The 17,386-nt window shown below is 36.7% G+C and overlaps 1 protein-coding gene across 1 annotated transcript; it reads left to right on the forward strand.

Annotated features, from left to right (window-relative positions):
* The first annotated feature begins 7,418 nt into the window (after nucleotides 1-7,418).
* Nucleotides 7,419-10,451, forward strand: LOC110685728 (LRR receptor-like serine/threonine-protein kinase HSL2). The gene is made up of 5 exons (XM_021862251.1): nucleotides 7,419-8,347; nucleotides 8,410-9,037; nucleotides 9,385-9,936; nucleotides 10,079-10,124; nucleotides 10,216-10,451. The coding sequence occupies exons 1-5, from the start codon at nucleotides 7,419-7,421 to the stop codon at nucleotides 10,449-10,451; spliced, it is 2,391 nt and encodes a 796-aa protein (XP_021717943.1).
* The last annotated feature ends 6,935 nt before the right edge of the window (nucleotides 10,452-17,386 follow it).

Genomic DNA, 17,386 nt, shown 5'->3' on the forward strand with positions numbered 1-17,386 from the left:
TATTTCCATATAATAAGTTATCCTCCTTGCTCGAGATCGACTTCCGCCTCCTCCTTGTATTTTACTATTCTCTCTCCTCCCTCCTTCCACGCAATCTTCACCATTTATGATAAGAATTTTGGATTTTCTATATGCCTGTTTTTTTTTTATTTTTGATTGGGACTGAAAACTAGGAAGAAATTGCTTAAAAAGCTCTATCCTAAATCACATTTTGGATGCATTTAAAAATATCTTTTGTAGAAAAAAAATATATCAATAGTGAAATGAACATAATAATCTAGTTGCAGACTTGTAATCCTGTCATGTGTAGCCCTTATAAGACCGAATAACTAATCAACTATAAACCAAAAATTATTCTCACTAAGGACTTGTTTGGTTGCCTAACAAATTCATAGAAAGTTTATTTTCCTAGGAAATAGATATATGTATACTTTTTTGGTTGACAATAATGTAAGAAGTGAGACTTCCTTGGAACTTCTACTTCCCACAAAATGGGGGAATTAACTTACCTAGCCCCCCTAGGTAAATAAAACTTCCCATGGGAAGTAGAAATTCCCACATCCAACCAAACAATATTTGACAATTCCTAGGAATTGCATTTTCATGGGCATTGAGTTTTCATGGAAATTTCCACTTCCTACATCCAACCAAACAAGCCCTAATCCTTTACTATTCGGGGCTTGAAGTGTGGCTGCAACATGGGCCCTCCTGTGATTGATGAGATTCGAACCCGTAACCTTTGTGTCACGCTGGCAACGATACCATGTTAGAGGACCAACTCAACCAAAAACTTAAGCCAATGGTTGAGGTCCATTAATATGTTTTATATATACAAAATTTGGAGTTAGCAATCGTGCGTCTTATTTAGGGTATGCAATTGTTTTTAGAATGATACCAAAAACTGGCGTATAATCGAGAAGTAGTTTAGTTGTAGAGAGGAAGCTAAAATTACATCTTACCCGGGGGCACTACAAAAAAATTGTCTTTTTGTAGCGATTATTTTGTAGCGATTGTACATTCGCTACAATATACATATATGTTTGTGAAATAGTAGATCGAGGAATCCGTATCATTTTACAATCGACATAGTAAACCCATATGAAATTGATACGAAAAATGCAATAATAATTATTCACCTTTTTTCTGCACATTTATAAAATTATGGAAAATCGTATCGTTTACAATCGCCACTAAAACCCAAAAATCGATACGAAAAGTCTTTTTTTACATTAGATTTTAAAATTTTGTTTGACAAAAAGAACATAAAATATGTCATAACTTATTGGAAAAACATTTTATATTAGAGTTTGAGGTTGCATGTTTGAATCTTGCATAGATTATATGTAGGGATTTTTTTTTTCAAGAAAATGAGTTCAACATTTGTAGCGATTATAATCGCTACAATAATCACCTTGATTGAATGTAGTTTTTCGTATCGATTAATTAGGACAACCCCAACAAAAGCGAAAAACAATACTAAAGGCTATACTAACGGCAAATATGTATCGAATAACCATTCATTGAGATTTTTTTTTGTAGCAATTACAATCGATACAAAATGTTAAAATAATCGTTATGAAAAGGTATTTTTCTTGTAGTGGGGTAAATGTTTACAAGAATCATGCGTTTTACTTTTGTATGATTTTTGTTACGCAGTACTCGTACAATATAAAAGAACATTCATAATATACTTTTGTCGTATTTAGAGGAAAAGTAAAATGGTTACACACATGTCTATCAATGTCACGTTTTCCCTCAACGCAACTAATTAACATAATTTTATTCCTTAACTGATTTACGCATAAATCTCTTGATTCATGACAGGGCCTGAGCCCCAATGTATCTTTGCCCCTGTATGGTTGATTAAGATACGAGAAGTGTATGAACAACATCCACGAAGTAAGAAGTTGGTGAACTAATCCCTTTTAGGAAATCCGAATATTTATTTTCAGCGAAATTAAACGAACAATTTAGGGTTTGATGATTCTGTAATCCTAAAAACTGATAACTATTTTATTGCAATTTATCAATAATGCATTATAGACATTATATTATACTTCATATATTCTACTCATAGTATGACATTAATTATATTTTTCTAATTGATTAAATACATGACACCTCCCTCCCTATATTTCTTACGGGCTTACGGCATATAATGGTTGCTAAATGTGTCAACAAATATTTTCTAAATATATTACATCCATCCAAACATTCACTAATACAGAGTAGTTTTGAAGTAGTGATCTACTAGAGATAAGAGGTTCTGATGGGTGAAAGATCAACCTCAACTCGATTGGTATAATTAGAATATTTTGTCATTTTAAATTTTATTTCCTCTATATAAAATACATATGGGGTTTAAAACTTTTGAGTTATTCCTAATGGACTAGCTATATAACCCTTCAATAAATAAGGTACACTAAAGAAATCAAGAATTTTTACAATAAACTACTATGAATCTATGATACATGGAACACAACATATTTAATCATATTATGATATACATATAATTATTAAATTTCAAAATCATATATAAAATTATACGGAGTAATAATGTTGTACATCTGCTCATTAGTATTTTCGATATTAAGTAGAATGTTTAAAACCCTAGAAGACAACGATAGATTATTTATAGACTTCTCAGTTTCAATTCAGCATGTAAAATCTGTCAACTTATTAAGATATGTTACTGACATAAACTGCAATTCAAAACTGATAAGATTATTTATAAAATTATACAGAGTTATAAGGTTGTACATCTGCTCATTAGTATCTTTGACATTAAGTAGAATGTTTAAAACCCTAGAAGACAACGATAAATTATTTATAGATTTCTCAAATTCAATTCAACACGTAAGATTTGTCAATTTATCATAATATGCTACTGACATAAACTACAATTCAAAACCGACAAAAATCTCATAAAAAGACAATTGTTTAATCATGTTATATATACAAAATACAAGTTAACCAAAACATTACGAATACGCTTCTAAAATTACCCATTACTTCATCACACAAAATTTAAAGACGTTTTTATTCCTCCATGTTAATTAATAAAACAAACTCTGTAAAACTAATTACGAAAAATATAAGTTGTTTATCAAAATAATCTTGGCCAAATAACCCCTTAATCCTACCATATTCTCTCTCATAAAAACAGAAAAAAGAATCAGCTTAAAAGAAATGTAGAAGAGGATGGGGATCGAGGAGGAAGAAGCACAAATCACGTTCATCCCTCGCATCTTAAAGAAGCAAACGACACTAATTATGCCTTCTTTCAAACACTACACTCACATTTTACACAACCCATCTCAAAAAGCTCATTATTAAGGATTTCTTTCCAAACTTGCAAGTTACTAACCTCCCTCCCTCTTTCTCCGTCAACCGCAAATGGTACCTTTTTAAGATTTGCCTCGTTTTTTTTCCATTCAAAAAATCCCTCTTTTCCTCCTTTTTTCCAACCACAAACTCCCACACCAAAACCTGGGCACGGGCCGGGTTGGCCCGCGTGCCGCCTGGCACGGCACGGCACGAAGTTCAACTTCCGTGCCACTGGCCGTGCCACGGACACGGTTGAGAATTCCCAGGCACGGCCCGGCACGAGCACGGGCATGGCCCGCCGTGCTGGCCCACAGGCACGGCCCGCGGGCCAACGGTAATATTACCGTTTCATGTAGCTAGAAGCCAAAAAAACGGCTATAAAACGGCTAGTTTTTTGCCAATTTGCTCCCCAAAAATTCTATAAATACTCACCTCCATTTCATTCCCAAATCACAAAATCACAATCTCTTCTTCTTATCTCTTATATTCTCTAAATCTCTAATAATCCTTATTTTCTTAAATTCTCTAATTATTCTCTTAAATTCTCTAATTATTTTCCTAATATCGGAAAAAATTAAAAAGTTCGTAATCGTAATTAGTGGAGCGTTGAAGCACGGTTGTAAAATCTAAACTAATCTTAAATTTATTATTGTTTTATTGTTATTATTAGAATAATCTTGTTTAATTATTATTGTTGTTAATTGTTATTGTTGTTGTTATAATTGTTGTTATTAATTATTATTATTGTTACAATTGTTGTTATTATTTATTTTTGTTGTTATTGTTATTGTTAATAGTTGTTGTTATTAATTATTATTATTGATATTTTTATTGTTAAAATTGTTGTTATTAATTATTATTATTATAGTTAACCACTTTTTATTAAAAAATTAATTGTTAATTATGGTATCGAACAACCCATCATCTAGGTCTAGGGGGAAAGGCCGACTTATCCGTAGTAGTAGTTCTAGGGAACCACCAAATACAACGAGCCCCCAAATTACGAGTCAAACCAATGACCCCATTTACTTCCCCCCGGGCTATGAGCCATATAATACGTCGGGATTTCCAGCACCACCACTAAACCAATTTCCACTACCACCATACCAATTTCCACCTAATTATATCGGTAATCAACAAAACTATTGTTCTAGCCAAGGTAGCCAAGAAAGTACCCGAATTCCCTCCGGTTCTACCCCTTCTACTGCCACTCCCACTAGTCCCACTACTAACCATCACACACATCATGAATGGTTAACCGAAACTGAGATGCTACTTTTGAAAAACCGAAGGAGTGAGGTATGGCGTTATTTTGTCCTAAGTAAAGATGGTGAACAATGGGCAAAATGTAAAACATGTAATAGTGTATTCACGGCAGTTACCAAAAACGGGACGGGACACTTATCTAGACACATGAAAGCTTGTGCAAAACCAGCTAGTGATCCAACCCATCCCAAAATTTCCCAATTCCATCCATACGGCTTTACATACAACTATGAGAGGGATAGGGATGAACTAGGAAAAATGATAGTACACGCCGAACAACCTTTTCTTTTCTCGGAAAGTGACGCATTCAACACCTACATTAACAAAGCACTACAACCCCAACATAAAAGAATCTCTAGGAAAACCGTTCGTTCCGCCGCAATGAAAAATTTCCTAGAGTACAAAGTCCGGTTACAAGCCGAATTGAGTAACCTTAACTGTAGAGTATCTTTAACAGCCGATTCTTGGGATAGTGGTTATAAATATCACTATTTATGTGTGACTTGCCATTGGGTAGATGATCAATGGATGTTACAAAAAAGAATAATACATTTCAAAATGCTGGAATACCCACACACCGGCATTAACATTGCTCACCATTTAATGCAAGCAATAGACGAATACAACCTTCGAGATAAAATGATGTCTATGACTTTTGATAATGCAACCTCTATGACATACCTAGCTAATCTTATCAAACAAAACTTAACCGATGTACTATTAGACGGTGAAGCTCTTCATACTAGATGTGTTTGCCATGTACTTAACTTATGTGTACAGGATGGAGTTCGGGCAATTGGCCCATACTACAGCAAAATCAGAGATGCTATTATGTCTATTAATAGCTCTAACATGAGATACCAAGAATGGAAGAGTTTTCTAAAACAACAAAAGATAAGGGTAATAAAAATTAGAACCGATTGCCCAACTAGGTGGAATTCCACCTATGACATGTTAACAAAGGCAATTGAGTACAAGGGCCCGTTAACATTATTTTACAACCAAAAATTTCCACAAAATGCTTTGTATGATGATGATTGGAAAAACTGTGAAAGATATATGCAATTTTTACAGTTATTATATAACATGACGTATTATTTTTCTACTGTTTACAATCCTTGTGCTCAAAACTTTCTTTCTAATGCATGCTTACTCGCCCAACTTTTCGCTGATCATCGCGATCAAAGTGATTATGATCAGTATCTTCCAGCAATGGAAAAAAAGTGGCGTAAATATTATAGTGAGATTCCTTTGATTTATATTTTTGCTTCCATATTAGATCCTAGGCAAAAGTATGAAAACACATTTATGTTAGTTGACATTTACTTTCAATGCATGTTTCTTGACGATGATGTAGAAAACTATAAGACTAATGTGAAGGATCAGTTTTTTGCTTTATATAGAGTCTATGAAGCCAAATATGGCACCGTTCCTCGCTCAGGGCCTTCCCAACCATCCAAAAACGTAAGTAAGAAGGCCAAACATTTATTTTCACAAGCTACTAACTTGATTTCAAGGTTTTCAGGTGATTCATCAATCAGGAGAACGCAAAGCGACGTCTCGGAGTTGCAGATGTACCTGAGTTACGACTTCACCAAAGGCATGGACGACGATGAGATAAACAGCCTCGACCTCCTTGCATGGTGGAAACAACAAAGCTCGAAGCATCCAACTTTGGCGGCAATGGCACGAGACATTCTTGCTATCCAAGTTTCCTCCGTCGCCTCCGAACGAGCTTTCAGCGCATCCGGAAGGGTTTTAGACGATAGAAGAACAAGTCTAAAACCCGAAACACTAGAAATGTGCGTGTGTTTCAAAGATTGGTTGGATGCGGAAAATCGCTCACAAGACCGTTCTTACGACCACAACGACAACGAAGAAGGAACCTCCGCTTCCGGTTCGGGTTCGGCTAGTTCCCAATCTATGCAACTAGCCGATGACCTTGAAGGCGAAGGCGAAGACGAAGACGAAGACGAAGACGAAGACGAGCAAGAAGAAGGAGAAGAAGAATAGACAATTATTGTATATTGTACGATTTTAAAAATATCAATTTTATCATTTTCCAATTTTTGTTTAATACCATCATTGTATGATTTTTATCATTGTTATCATTGTACAATTTTCTCAACTCAAGTAATAATAATATAAAGTACGCATTATTCACATCCAAAGTCCAATTTGCCTTTTTCCCCGTTTTGTTACAATTTGTAAATTCATATTAAAAAAAAATAAAATTATACCAATTACTAATAAATCATAAACATTAAATTTTAAAGTAATAGTATAAAGTAAATATATAAATATAAATATTGAATATACAAATTATAAAACATAAATATTCAACTTATAATTATAAAATTCATAACTTAATAACTTATAACTTATAAGTTATAAACTTATAAGTTACCTTATAAAACTTATAATTATAATTTTATAACTTATATACATTATAAACTTATTAATTTATAATGTTGTCATAAAAAAATAAAAAAAAAAAAAAAAAAAAAAAAATTGAAAACTGCACCAGCCCGCTGCCTGCCCGCAGGCCGGCACGTGGCCGGCACGGCACGAGCCCGCCAGACACGAGGGCCGTGCCGTGCCGTGGGCTGGCCTGTGAAAATGGCCGGCACGGCACGGCACGAAATCCTGGGCCCGCCGGCACGACCGGCACGGCACGAACCAGCCCGTGGCCCGCCAGGCACGGCCCGCGGCGGCCCGGCACGGCACGGTGCCAGGATTACACACCATAATCTCACTCCCTATAAATTCTCACTTCCTACACTCCCCCACTTGCTTCTCACACTATCCCACCACACTCCACCACCATGACACTCTCCCATCTCCTCCCTATAACCATTCTCCTCCTCTTTTACTCCCCTTCGTCCTCGGCCTCGCCCATTTCCGACCCCGCCATCCTCCTTCGTGTTAAAAACAACCAAATACTCGACCCTAGTAACCGCCTCTCGAATTGGCTCATCCTCCACAATGATCACTCCAATAGCACTAATAACCACTCACATTGCCACTGGACTGGCATAACTTGTAACCCCCTCTCCTCCGTTATCGCGGTCAACCTCGATAAACTCAACCTATCCGGCCCCTTCCCTTCCGGCTTCTGCCGCATTCCCACCCTCCGCAACTTCTCCATCTCCGACAACTCCTTTAACAACATCACCTCTCTCTCCCTCTCCCACTGCTCCCACCTCCACTCTCTCAACCTCTCCAACAACGACTTCTCCGGCAACCTCCCGGATTTCTCGCCGGAGTTCACTTCTCTGTTTTCCTTAGACTTCTCTTCCAACGACTTTTCCGGCAAAATTCCCCGGAGTTTCCGGTACTTATCCTCTGTAAAAATTTTACGCCTCTTCGGTAACTACCTAACTGGCCCTGCTTTTCCCGAGTTCATCACCAATTTAACTCAAATAACTCACTATGAGCTCAGTTATAATCTATTCGATTCTTCTGAGATACCGACCACCATTGCAAAGTTATCGAAACTCGAAGTTGTTTGGTTAACCGAATCGAATCTCACCGGAAAGATTCCGGAATCTCTTTGTACTTTACAAACATTGAAAAGCTTCGATGTCGCAACAAATTCTCTTTCTGGTGAGATTCCGCAATGTATCGGAAACTTAACGAAACTCTGGCAATTAGAGCTCTTTGATAACAAATTTTCCGGCGAGTTGCCGGAAAATTTGGGAAATTTGAAGAACTTATACATTTTCGATGCTTCTCAGAACAATCTCACCGGAACGTTGCCGGAAAGTCTCGCAGCTTTACAGCTAGGGTCGCTGAATTTAAATGATATTTTTTTAGAGGGGAAGATTCCGGCAATTTTAGGGAAAATAAGAACCTCTATCAGTTAAAGCTTTTTAACAACAGCTTTGCCGGCGAACTTCCGGCGAATTTGGGATCAAATTCTATATTAAATGAGTTCGATGTGTCGACAAATTATTTTTCCGGCGAATTTCCGACGACTCTTTGCAGTGGGAAGCAACTCTGGCAGATTATTACCTTCAACAACAGATTTTCCAGTAAATTTCCGGAAATTTATGGAAATTGCAGTTCATTAAGTTATGTAAGAATTCAAAACAGCAACTTTTCCGGCGAATTTCCTCAAAATTTCTGGAATTTACCTCATCTGGATACTGCTGACCTTCAGGATAATCATTTTGAAGGTACTCTGCCACCTACTATTTCTAATTCCTTTAATTTGTCAAATCTTTTAATTTCCGGCAATATGTTCTCGGGAAATTTACCGTCGGAAATTTGTGGATTGAAGAAATTAATTGAGCTTTCTTTGGGTGAGAATCGGTTTAGTGGAGAGTTGCCGAGTTGTATAACGGAATTGAAAGGATTACAGAAGATTGAATTGCAGGGGAATATGTTATCCGGGGAGTTTCCGATGAATGTGAGGTCGTGGGTTCAATTGACGGATTTGAACGTATCGAGGAATAGGTTTTCCCGGGGGATTCCGAGTCAACTTGGTGAGTTACCACTTATCTCGACTTGTCGGATAATTTATTTTCCGGTGAGATTCCGGTGGAATTGACTAAACTCAAGCTCAATGAGTTCAATCTTTCGAATAATCAACTAGAGGGACAAGTCCCTCCGGGTTTTAATAATAAGTATTGTGTTGATGGTTTGTTGGGTAATCCGAGACTATGTAGCTCAAATCTTAAACCATTTCCGTCGTGTCCTAAACCTATACCTGTGTCATTCTTGGTCTCTTTTTTATCGGTTTTGGGTTTTGTTCTCCTATCCTCTATTTCCTTGCTTTGCATTACCAAGGTCCAAACAGATGGTGAGTTTAAGAAAAGGCGTCCATTCAAAATGGTTTCCTTTCAAAGGGGTGGATTTAGTGAGCAAGAAATATTCTCTCGCCTTACAGAAGAGAATGTGATTGGGTCCGGTGGGTCTGGTCGAGTATATCGTGTTACACTCAACTCGGGTCGTAATATAGCAGTTAAGAAGTTATGGAGTGGCGAGGACAAGAACAAGGATATGGGTTTATTGTTCAAGTCAGAGGTTGAGGCCTTAGGGAGTGTACGTCATGTGAATATTGTAAAATTGTTGTTCAGTTATATAGGAGAGGGTTTTAGGGCTTTAGGGTATGAATATATGGAAAATGGGAGTCTAGGAGATGTTCTGCATGGTGAAAAGGGTGGTGAGATTTTAGATTGGTCTAGACGATTTGCAATAGCTTTGGGTGCGGCTCAAGGGTTAGCTTACTTGCACCATGATTGTGTCCCGGCTATCATCCACCGAGATGTAAAGTCCAACAACATATTGCTGGATGACAAGTTCCTGCCACGGGTTGCTGATTTCGGACTTGCTAAGCCGGTCATAAAGATTGTCAATTTATTGGTGGACCACTACTGTTTTTCTTTTGATTTAATTTGCTATATACACATTGTCTTCTTTTGCTTGAATGCTTGACATGACATGTGAACAAATACTCGATTTGTCGATTTACTTTGGTTAGGATCTACTGGCTATTCTTTCCATTAATTCTTTGATTTATTGTACGAGTATGAGTTTAAAATTAGTCGTGTTAATATAACTGGATTATTGCTTTTAACATAAATTAAGATTGGATTCGCCTCTAATTGTGGGTGGCAGAATATGGCTACACGCTCAAGGTGACAGAGAAGAGCGATGTATACAGTTTTGGGGTGGTGCTTATAGAGCTAGTAACAGGGAAGAGACCAAATGATGCATCCTTTGGGGAGAACATGGACATAGTGAAATGGATGACAGAAGTAGTGTTACAATCTCATGAGTTTGATCAAGCAAAGCAGCTGATAGACCCAAGAATGAATCCAGATACTGAGATACATGTAACTATAAACAAATAAAGAAGGTTATTGAAGTCGCGATCCTTTGTACATCGGCTTCCCCTGTGAACAGGCCAACCATGAGAAGAGTTGTTGATATGTTCAAGGATCAACTCACATTGACCGTGGATACAAAATGATCCTCTATATATTGTTTTCTTAGTTAGCATGTAGAGCTCTAGTCTGTGTCGGTGTGTCCTATTATTTGTAAAATTTGTCTAGTTCTCTTCTCTTTGAGAATTGTATATCTAGATTCTAGAATAGTACGTGCTAGAGATCTGTCCCAACTTCTAACTCCTTTGTACAAAAAATTGCTCAAAACATGCTACATTGCCTACATTGTGAATTATCCTTATCAGTCTATTATTATCTTCATCGTCCTCCATAATTATTATATAGAGTATTCCTCTATCGCGTGTTCCATTGAGTTTGCCTCATACCATAAATGACACAAGGAGTACTTACTATTTGAGTCTACTCTCTCATTAACTTGACCCAACTATTAACGTAAAAATAAGTAATTCGTATATGGGGTAATTTTACTAAGACGGAGGGATTGATCTTAAATGCAACATTCTCATATCTGATATTTCCATATATATTTCTGGTCATCTTTTGCTTGAAGTAAGGCCTTGTTTAGTTCAACTTATTTTTACTTATTTCAGAAAAAATAAGTTCAGCTCAGATCAGATCAGAAAAAATAAGTTCAGATCAGAACATCGTTTTATGTGCGGTTTTTTATCACTAAATATTCTTAATTTCGTAATGAAAAAAATTGTGAAAATTACATATTAATAAATTAAACATTATTACGAATCTAACAAGATCCCACTTGATATATTTTTTCCTTATAGATTATCGTACACTTAAGGTCAAAGTTTGGTCAAATCAGATAATTAGATCAGATCAGACCAGACCAGATCAGATCAGTAAAAATAAGGTGAACCAAACAAGGCCTAAGACTGAACTTGGACATTAAAACTCATCAAGCTATTAGTTTGTTGACACGGCCCAGCCCATACTCGTAATATTATATTATTATTCCCTGTGAAATATTGATAGGGGCAGGGAGTCACATGGTAGAAGTAGAGCTGTCAATTCGGGTAAACAGGTCGGGTTTGGGTCGGGTAAGTGTGGGTCGGGTCAACTCGGGTCGGGTCATTTCGGGTTAATGTCGTAACCTATACGGGTCGGGTTCGGGTTGGGTCATGCTTGAGTCGGGTAACGTTGGGTCATACATCTTATCGGGTTAAGGTCGGGTTTAGGTCGGGTTAATAACAGGTCGGGTTACATTCGGGTCGGGTGAATAATAGGTCGGGTTTAATTCGGGTTTTCACGGGTTAAAACGAGTTAGGGTCATTCTCGGGTTCGAGTCGGGTTCGGTTCAAGTCAATAATTTGCGGATTATAATCAGGTCGCGGGTCATTCTCGGGTTTGAGTCTGGTTCGGTTCAAGTCAATAATTTGCGGGTTATAATCAAGTTGGGCCATTTCCAAGTCGGGTCATTCTCGGGTTCAAGTCGAGTTCAGTTCAAGTCAATTATTTGCGAGTTACAATTAGGTCGGGTCATGTTCAGGTTCAAGTCGGGTTTGGTTCAAGTCAAAAAATTGCAGGTTATAATCAGGTCGGATCATTTCCAAGTCAGGTCATGTTCAGGTTCGGGTCTCAAATATTGGGTTAATATGTGTATCGGGTTGATTTCAGGTCGGGTCATATCAGGTTCAAGTACATATTTTGGGTCGGTTTGTTAACAGTTCATGTAATGACATTTACGTTTAATCATTATCAATTACTTCATTATTTATTGTAAGAAAAATAATTTCTGATAAGTCTTAATTCGAGGTAATAAGTTCTGATAAGTTTAGATTAGATCTACGTAATAAGTTCATATTAATTCCAATAAGATATGTTCAGTTTAGATTTTTAGAAGATAAGTTCAAATCCTATTCTAATCTATTCACATTGATTCTTCTCATTTTAGGGATAGTAATTTCAGATAAGTTCATATTCCAGATGACATGTTTAGATAAAATACAATAAGTTCATATAAATTTGGATAAAATAGGTTTAGTTTAGATAAGTTAAAATACAATAATTTTTTTTTCTAAACTTATTTTATTTGAAATTATCTAAACTTATTTATTTTTTATAAGTTCATATCCGAGTTCACGCTTTTTTAATGGCATTTTTTAAAAAAAATTTAAATGGCATTATTCAAAACATTTAAATAAGATTAAATAGGCAAATGAATAATAAAATTAGAAAAATAAAAGACCAATAAAAGCCTTTTAACAACTCTAGTTCGGGTACGGTCACCACTTTCTTGAGTCCAAACAAGTCAAGTCATGATCGAGTACAGGTAAATTATTTGGGTCAAATTATCGTCGGGTCATTGTCATATACTCATGCTCGCATTCAATCCTTATCACGTTCAATTCAATCATTATCCGAAATTATTTATTTATTTTTAACTTTTTTTAATTTGAATTTTTTTTATGTATAAAATATAAGATAAAACAAACAAGCATAAGGTCAAATAGTATTTGTAAACCGTAATTGACTACATTAATGCACATGCACCTACAAAGTAGTAGTATTCGTAAACCATAATTGATTAATTGAAATATAGAATGAACTTACACCTAAAAAGTAGTAGTATTCGTAAATAGTAATTACTAAATTTAAATAAAGAATGCACATGCATCCAAAAAGTAGTGGTATTTATAAATTTTTATTGGTTTTTTTGAGACATATAAATTGTAATACATTTGATAATAGAGAATTTTATTGAAAATATTTGAATAAGCTTAAATAGGAAAATAACTCATAGAATTAGGGGAAATAAAAAAAAAAAAAAAAAGATATGACGTAATCCTAGATTGCTAGTTAATTTCGGGCCAATAACAAGTCAGGTTGATTTCGGGTCGGGTTAGTGACAGATCGGGTTGATTTCGGGTCGGGTTAGTGACAGATCGAGTTGAATTTTGGGTCGGGTTAGTAATAGGTTGGGTTAAATTCGGGTTGGGTTAGGAATAGGTTGAATTCAGGTCGGGTTAAATTCGGGTTTTGACGGGTTAAAACGGGTTTGGGTCAATTTCGATTCAGGTTGGGTTCGGTTCAAGTCAATATTTTACGGGTTATATTCGGGTCGGGTCATCTCCAAGTCGGTTCATATTCGGGTTTGGGTCTCAAATACTCGGGTTAACTCGGGTCTAGGGTTGGTTTCAGGTCGGGTCATATCGGGTTCGGGTCATCATTTTTCCGGGTTTAAACGGATCGGTTAATAATCGGATTCGGGTCGGTATTTCGAGTTAGGTCAGCTTTTGACAGCTCTGGTAGAAGTGAGGATGGGATGGAATTGGTATCTTTGTGGATTTCTCTTTCTCAGTTGAAAAGATGAAAACTTGAGGTTGAAGCATTGTTAGAGACACTAAACGTCTAAACCTTTAGTGATTAAAAAAAAAAGGCTATACGGAGAAATGAACACGAAGTATTTCGTTGATAAAAATTTGGGTGGAGGAAGTCCTAATACATTATCGTTGGACACAAGCAAAATCGTATAACAACCTTTTGTACTACTGAAACTCTGAAATTCCTAATAGTACTACTGAGATTTTTTTTCCGTACTACTAAGAGTGTTTTTTATACTACTAGAATCATATATAGTACTACCGAGAATGTTAAGTAGTACTATATTACCTCTCATTAATACTTTCAAAATGTCATTATTTACAAAATTGTCATTGTTATGTATTTGCTTGTGTCTAACTGTAAGATCCTAGGAAGCGTTGGTTTGGGTGAAAAGAGATATTTGATTAGTTTATACTATTAATGAGTAATAAAATGTTTGGTTGGAAGAAGTTTGATTGAAAAATACTATGTATGTAAGATTCTGTTCACTTTACCTTATTTTTGTTGAACTGAAATTATTCTTGCTGATTTAAAATTATTTTTAATGAAGTGAAATTATTTTTGTTGAACTGAGTTTTTTTATTGATTTTCTATTATATTTTTTCTTCAAAGTTACTGAATTTTACTGACTGGATTTATTTTTACTGAACTGAAATCTATTATATGTTAACTATTACTAAAACAAAACATGTTGATGTCATCAATTTCCTAAATTGTCTAATGTGTCAAACTCTCATTAAAAATTTCCCTCCAAACTTAAATATGATGTCATCATTTTTTATTTTTATTATTTTTTTCCCTTTAATTTTACTTGTTAAAAATTAGGACCAAGTAGGTATGAAACTAAAAACCCGAAATTTGAATTTTTCATCAATGTTTTCTATACTCTATACTACTTTTGATTATTTCCAATACAACAATGTTTAATGGATATAGATAATATTTCTTTAGCTTCCACTCTTAACATATATACTCAATAGATAATGCAACATTAAATATATATTGTCTAAATATCATTATAATATATCTGTAATATCATATTGAATGTTATGATGTAGCATTAAAAGTAACCATTTAAAAAAAAAAGATTGTGTACATGTTTTTTTTTATATTTCTTAGCAAATATTTTTTACCCAAAAAAAAAAAAAAAAAAGTTGTCAACAACAAAATATATATACTTATAAAGGACCATGGATTAATTATAAAATACTTATCACCACCGTACAACGTACGGGTATTAATCTAGTTATTTTTACTTAATAATATTTTTTTAAGGTGAAGTGAACATGGCCTAATTTTGATGAAAAAAAAGGCGGATGTAAGAGATTTTTGTTTTAGATTTACTCACTTCTACCATAGTTGTAGGAAAAAAAAAAAAAAAAGCTTGTAATAATTATAGTTGAAAATAGTTTTGTCTACACTAAAGTTAGTGAAGTTTTCATTACCTTTACAAAAGGATTCCTGTATTGGCCTGGCATGGCATCAACCAAGGAAATTTTAACTATCGTCCTCCTAATAGAGGAAGAGGAAGACTTAGGGTGCGTTTGGTTCGCTGGTTTCAGGAAAGGGAATGAGAATCATTCCCTTTCAACCTGTTTGTTTGCCACTTTTTCCCTCAATCATTCCCCCATTTCATTTTTCAAAATACCCCAAAACCCCTCTTCCCCATTCCCCACCCCCCCCACTTTCCCATTCCATTCCCCACCCACCCTAACCCTAACCCTAACCCTAGCACTAACACCCATATACGTCGGTGGTGGTCGGACGGCGACTGTCGGCGAGCACCGGGGAGTGGTCGGGGAGGCTCGGCGAGCACCGGGGAGTGGTCGGCGATGTGGTGCTGTGGTGGAGGAGGGAGATCGAGCGTCGGGGAGCGGGGCTGGAGCATCGGGGAGGGAGTTCGAGGTGGTGCTGTGGTCGGTGGTGGTCAGCGACCGTCGGCGAGGGGGACTGGAGGGTCGGCGAGGGGTCAGCGACCGTCGGCGAGAGGGGCGCGACTGTCGGCGAGGGAGTTCGAGCATCGGGGAGCGGGGCTGGAGCATCGGGGAGGGAGTTTGACGGTCGGCGATGGGGGCTGGATGGTCGGCGATGCTCGGGGATGGGTCGGCGACGGTCGGCGGAGGTCTGTGAGGGTTCGGCGGCGGTCGGAGCTGCGCTGTGGTGGTGGTGCTGTGGTGGAGGGAATGATTCCCTGGTTTTTGTAACAAACAACCTTCCAAATTTTCCACTTTGCCATTCCATTCCATTTCATTCCCTTTGTTCATTCCATTCCGATTCCCTTCTGTCAACCAAACGGCCCCTTATTGTATTGGCCTTGGCATAAACACAGGAACCTAAACTGTTAAAACAGGGTATGTTTTTTTAGCAAATCCTGAAGGAGGGAGAGAGTCCCCCCATAAAAAAGAATTTTAGCAAATCCCGAAGGAGGGAGAGAGTCCCCCCCATAAAAAAGAAATCTTTAATTTTTACAAAATTTTATGGCACCTGGACATTCTTCCCAAATGGCGTATGTTCTTATGGAAACTTCCTGTCAATGGAATTCTTGCCAGAGCTAATCTTCGAGCTAGTGGAATTATCACTGATACATTATGTGACTATTGCGGTTTAAAGGAGGAGGATGGTTTTCACCTCCTTATTGACTGTTCTATAACTCGGTGTGCTTAGGACAACTGCTAACTGCAAAAAACCAACGAGCTCTACTTCTCTTCAGGAATGGATCCGTAGCCATATTATGCTTTTTTATAGTCAGGATGGAATCCGAAATAATCGTATTCAGGTCTTCGTGGCTACTTTGTGGGCTATATGGATTACAAGGAATAAATGTGTTTTTCAAGGAGAAAATGGGTACTTAAGATGTTACTTTGGTAATCTTAAAGAGGTGTTTCTCCAGTTACACAATTTCACTAAGTCAGATACTTGATTACAGGGATCAATATCTACTACAGATTCCTCTAATGTTCCCTCTCCGGGATTTTTGCAGGCTTCTTTAGGACAAATGAATCATGTCCTACTTTTCAACGATTCTTTAGCTCTAGGTACTATTTGAGTTGATGGATCATGGCATAAGGCTAGTAGACACTACAGGGTAGGGTGGACGATAGAGCTGCGTAACCATGGGGAAAGGGAGGCTGGTGTCTACTTTGGAATTGCGGCCTCAGCTTTGCAAACTGAGTTTTGGGCTTGCCTTTATGCTATAAGATGGGCCCATGACAATGGTTATAGGTCAATAAAAATCTTAATTAACTCTGCTTTATTTTTCATGTCACTTAAGAATAAGGGACCCTCGGATATTCACCTTTTCTGGACTTGGAAGGAGATTATTAAAATCGGAATCACCTTTTAACACTTCATCATTCTCAAGGTTGACAGAGCGGAAGTCAGTCTCTCTCATCATATAGCTAACTAGTGTTGGGTTACTTTAAATAGTTTCTCTATTCCTGCAGTTTTTGATGTTTTTTAGTTTCTTAGTTGTTCTTTTCTTTCTGCTGTTGTATCAAAAAAAAAAAAAAAAAAGGATTATTAAAAACTCCCCGAACAAAGTAACA

The sequence above is a fragment of the Chenopodium quinoa genome, unplaced genomic scaffold, assembly GCF_001683475.1.
Source record: "Chenopodium quinoa cultivar QQ74 unplaced genomic scaffold, ASM168347v1, whole genome shotgun sequence".
NCBI lineage: Eukaryota > Viridiplantae > Streptophyta > Magnoliopsida > Caryophyllales > Amaranthaceae > Chenopodium > Chenopodium quinoa.

Coding starts and splice junctions, on each gene's coding strand:
- LOC110685728 (XM_021862251.1), top strand. CDS start 7,419: ATGACACTCTCCCATCTCCTCCCTATAACCATTCTCCTCCTCTTTTAC. Junction 9,038..9,384: donor TTCAATTGACGGATTTGAAC/GTATCGAGGAAT, acceptor TGCATTACCAAG/GTCCAAACAGATGGTGAGTT. Junction 10,125..10,215: donor TTCTTTGATTTATTGTACGA/GTATGAGTTTAA, acceptor TGTGGGTGGCAG/AATATGGCTACACGCTCAAG.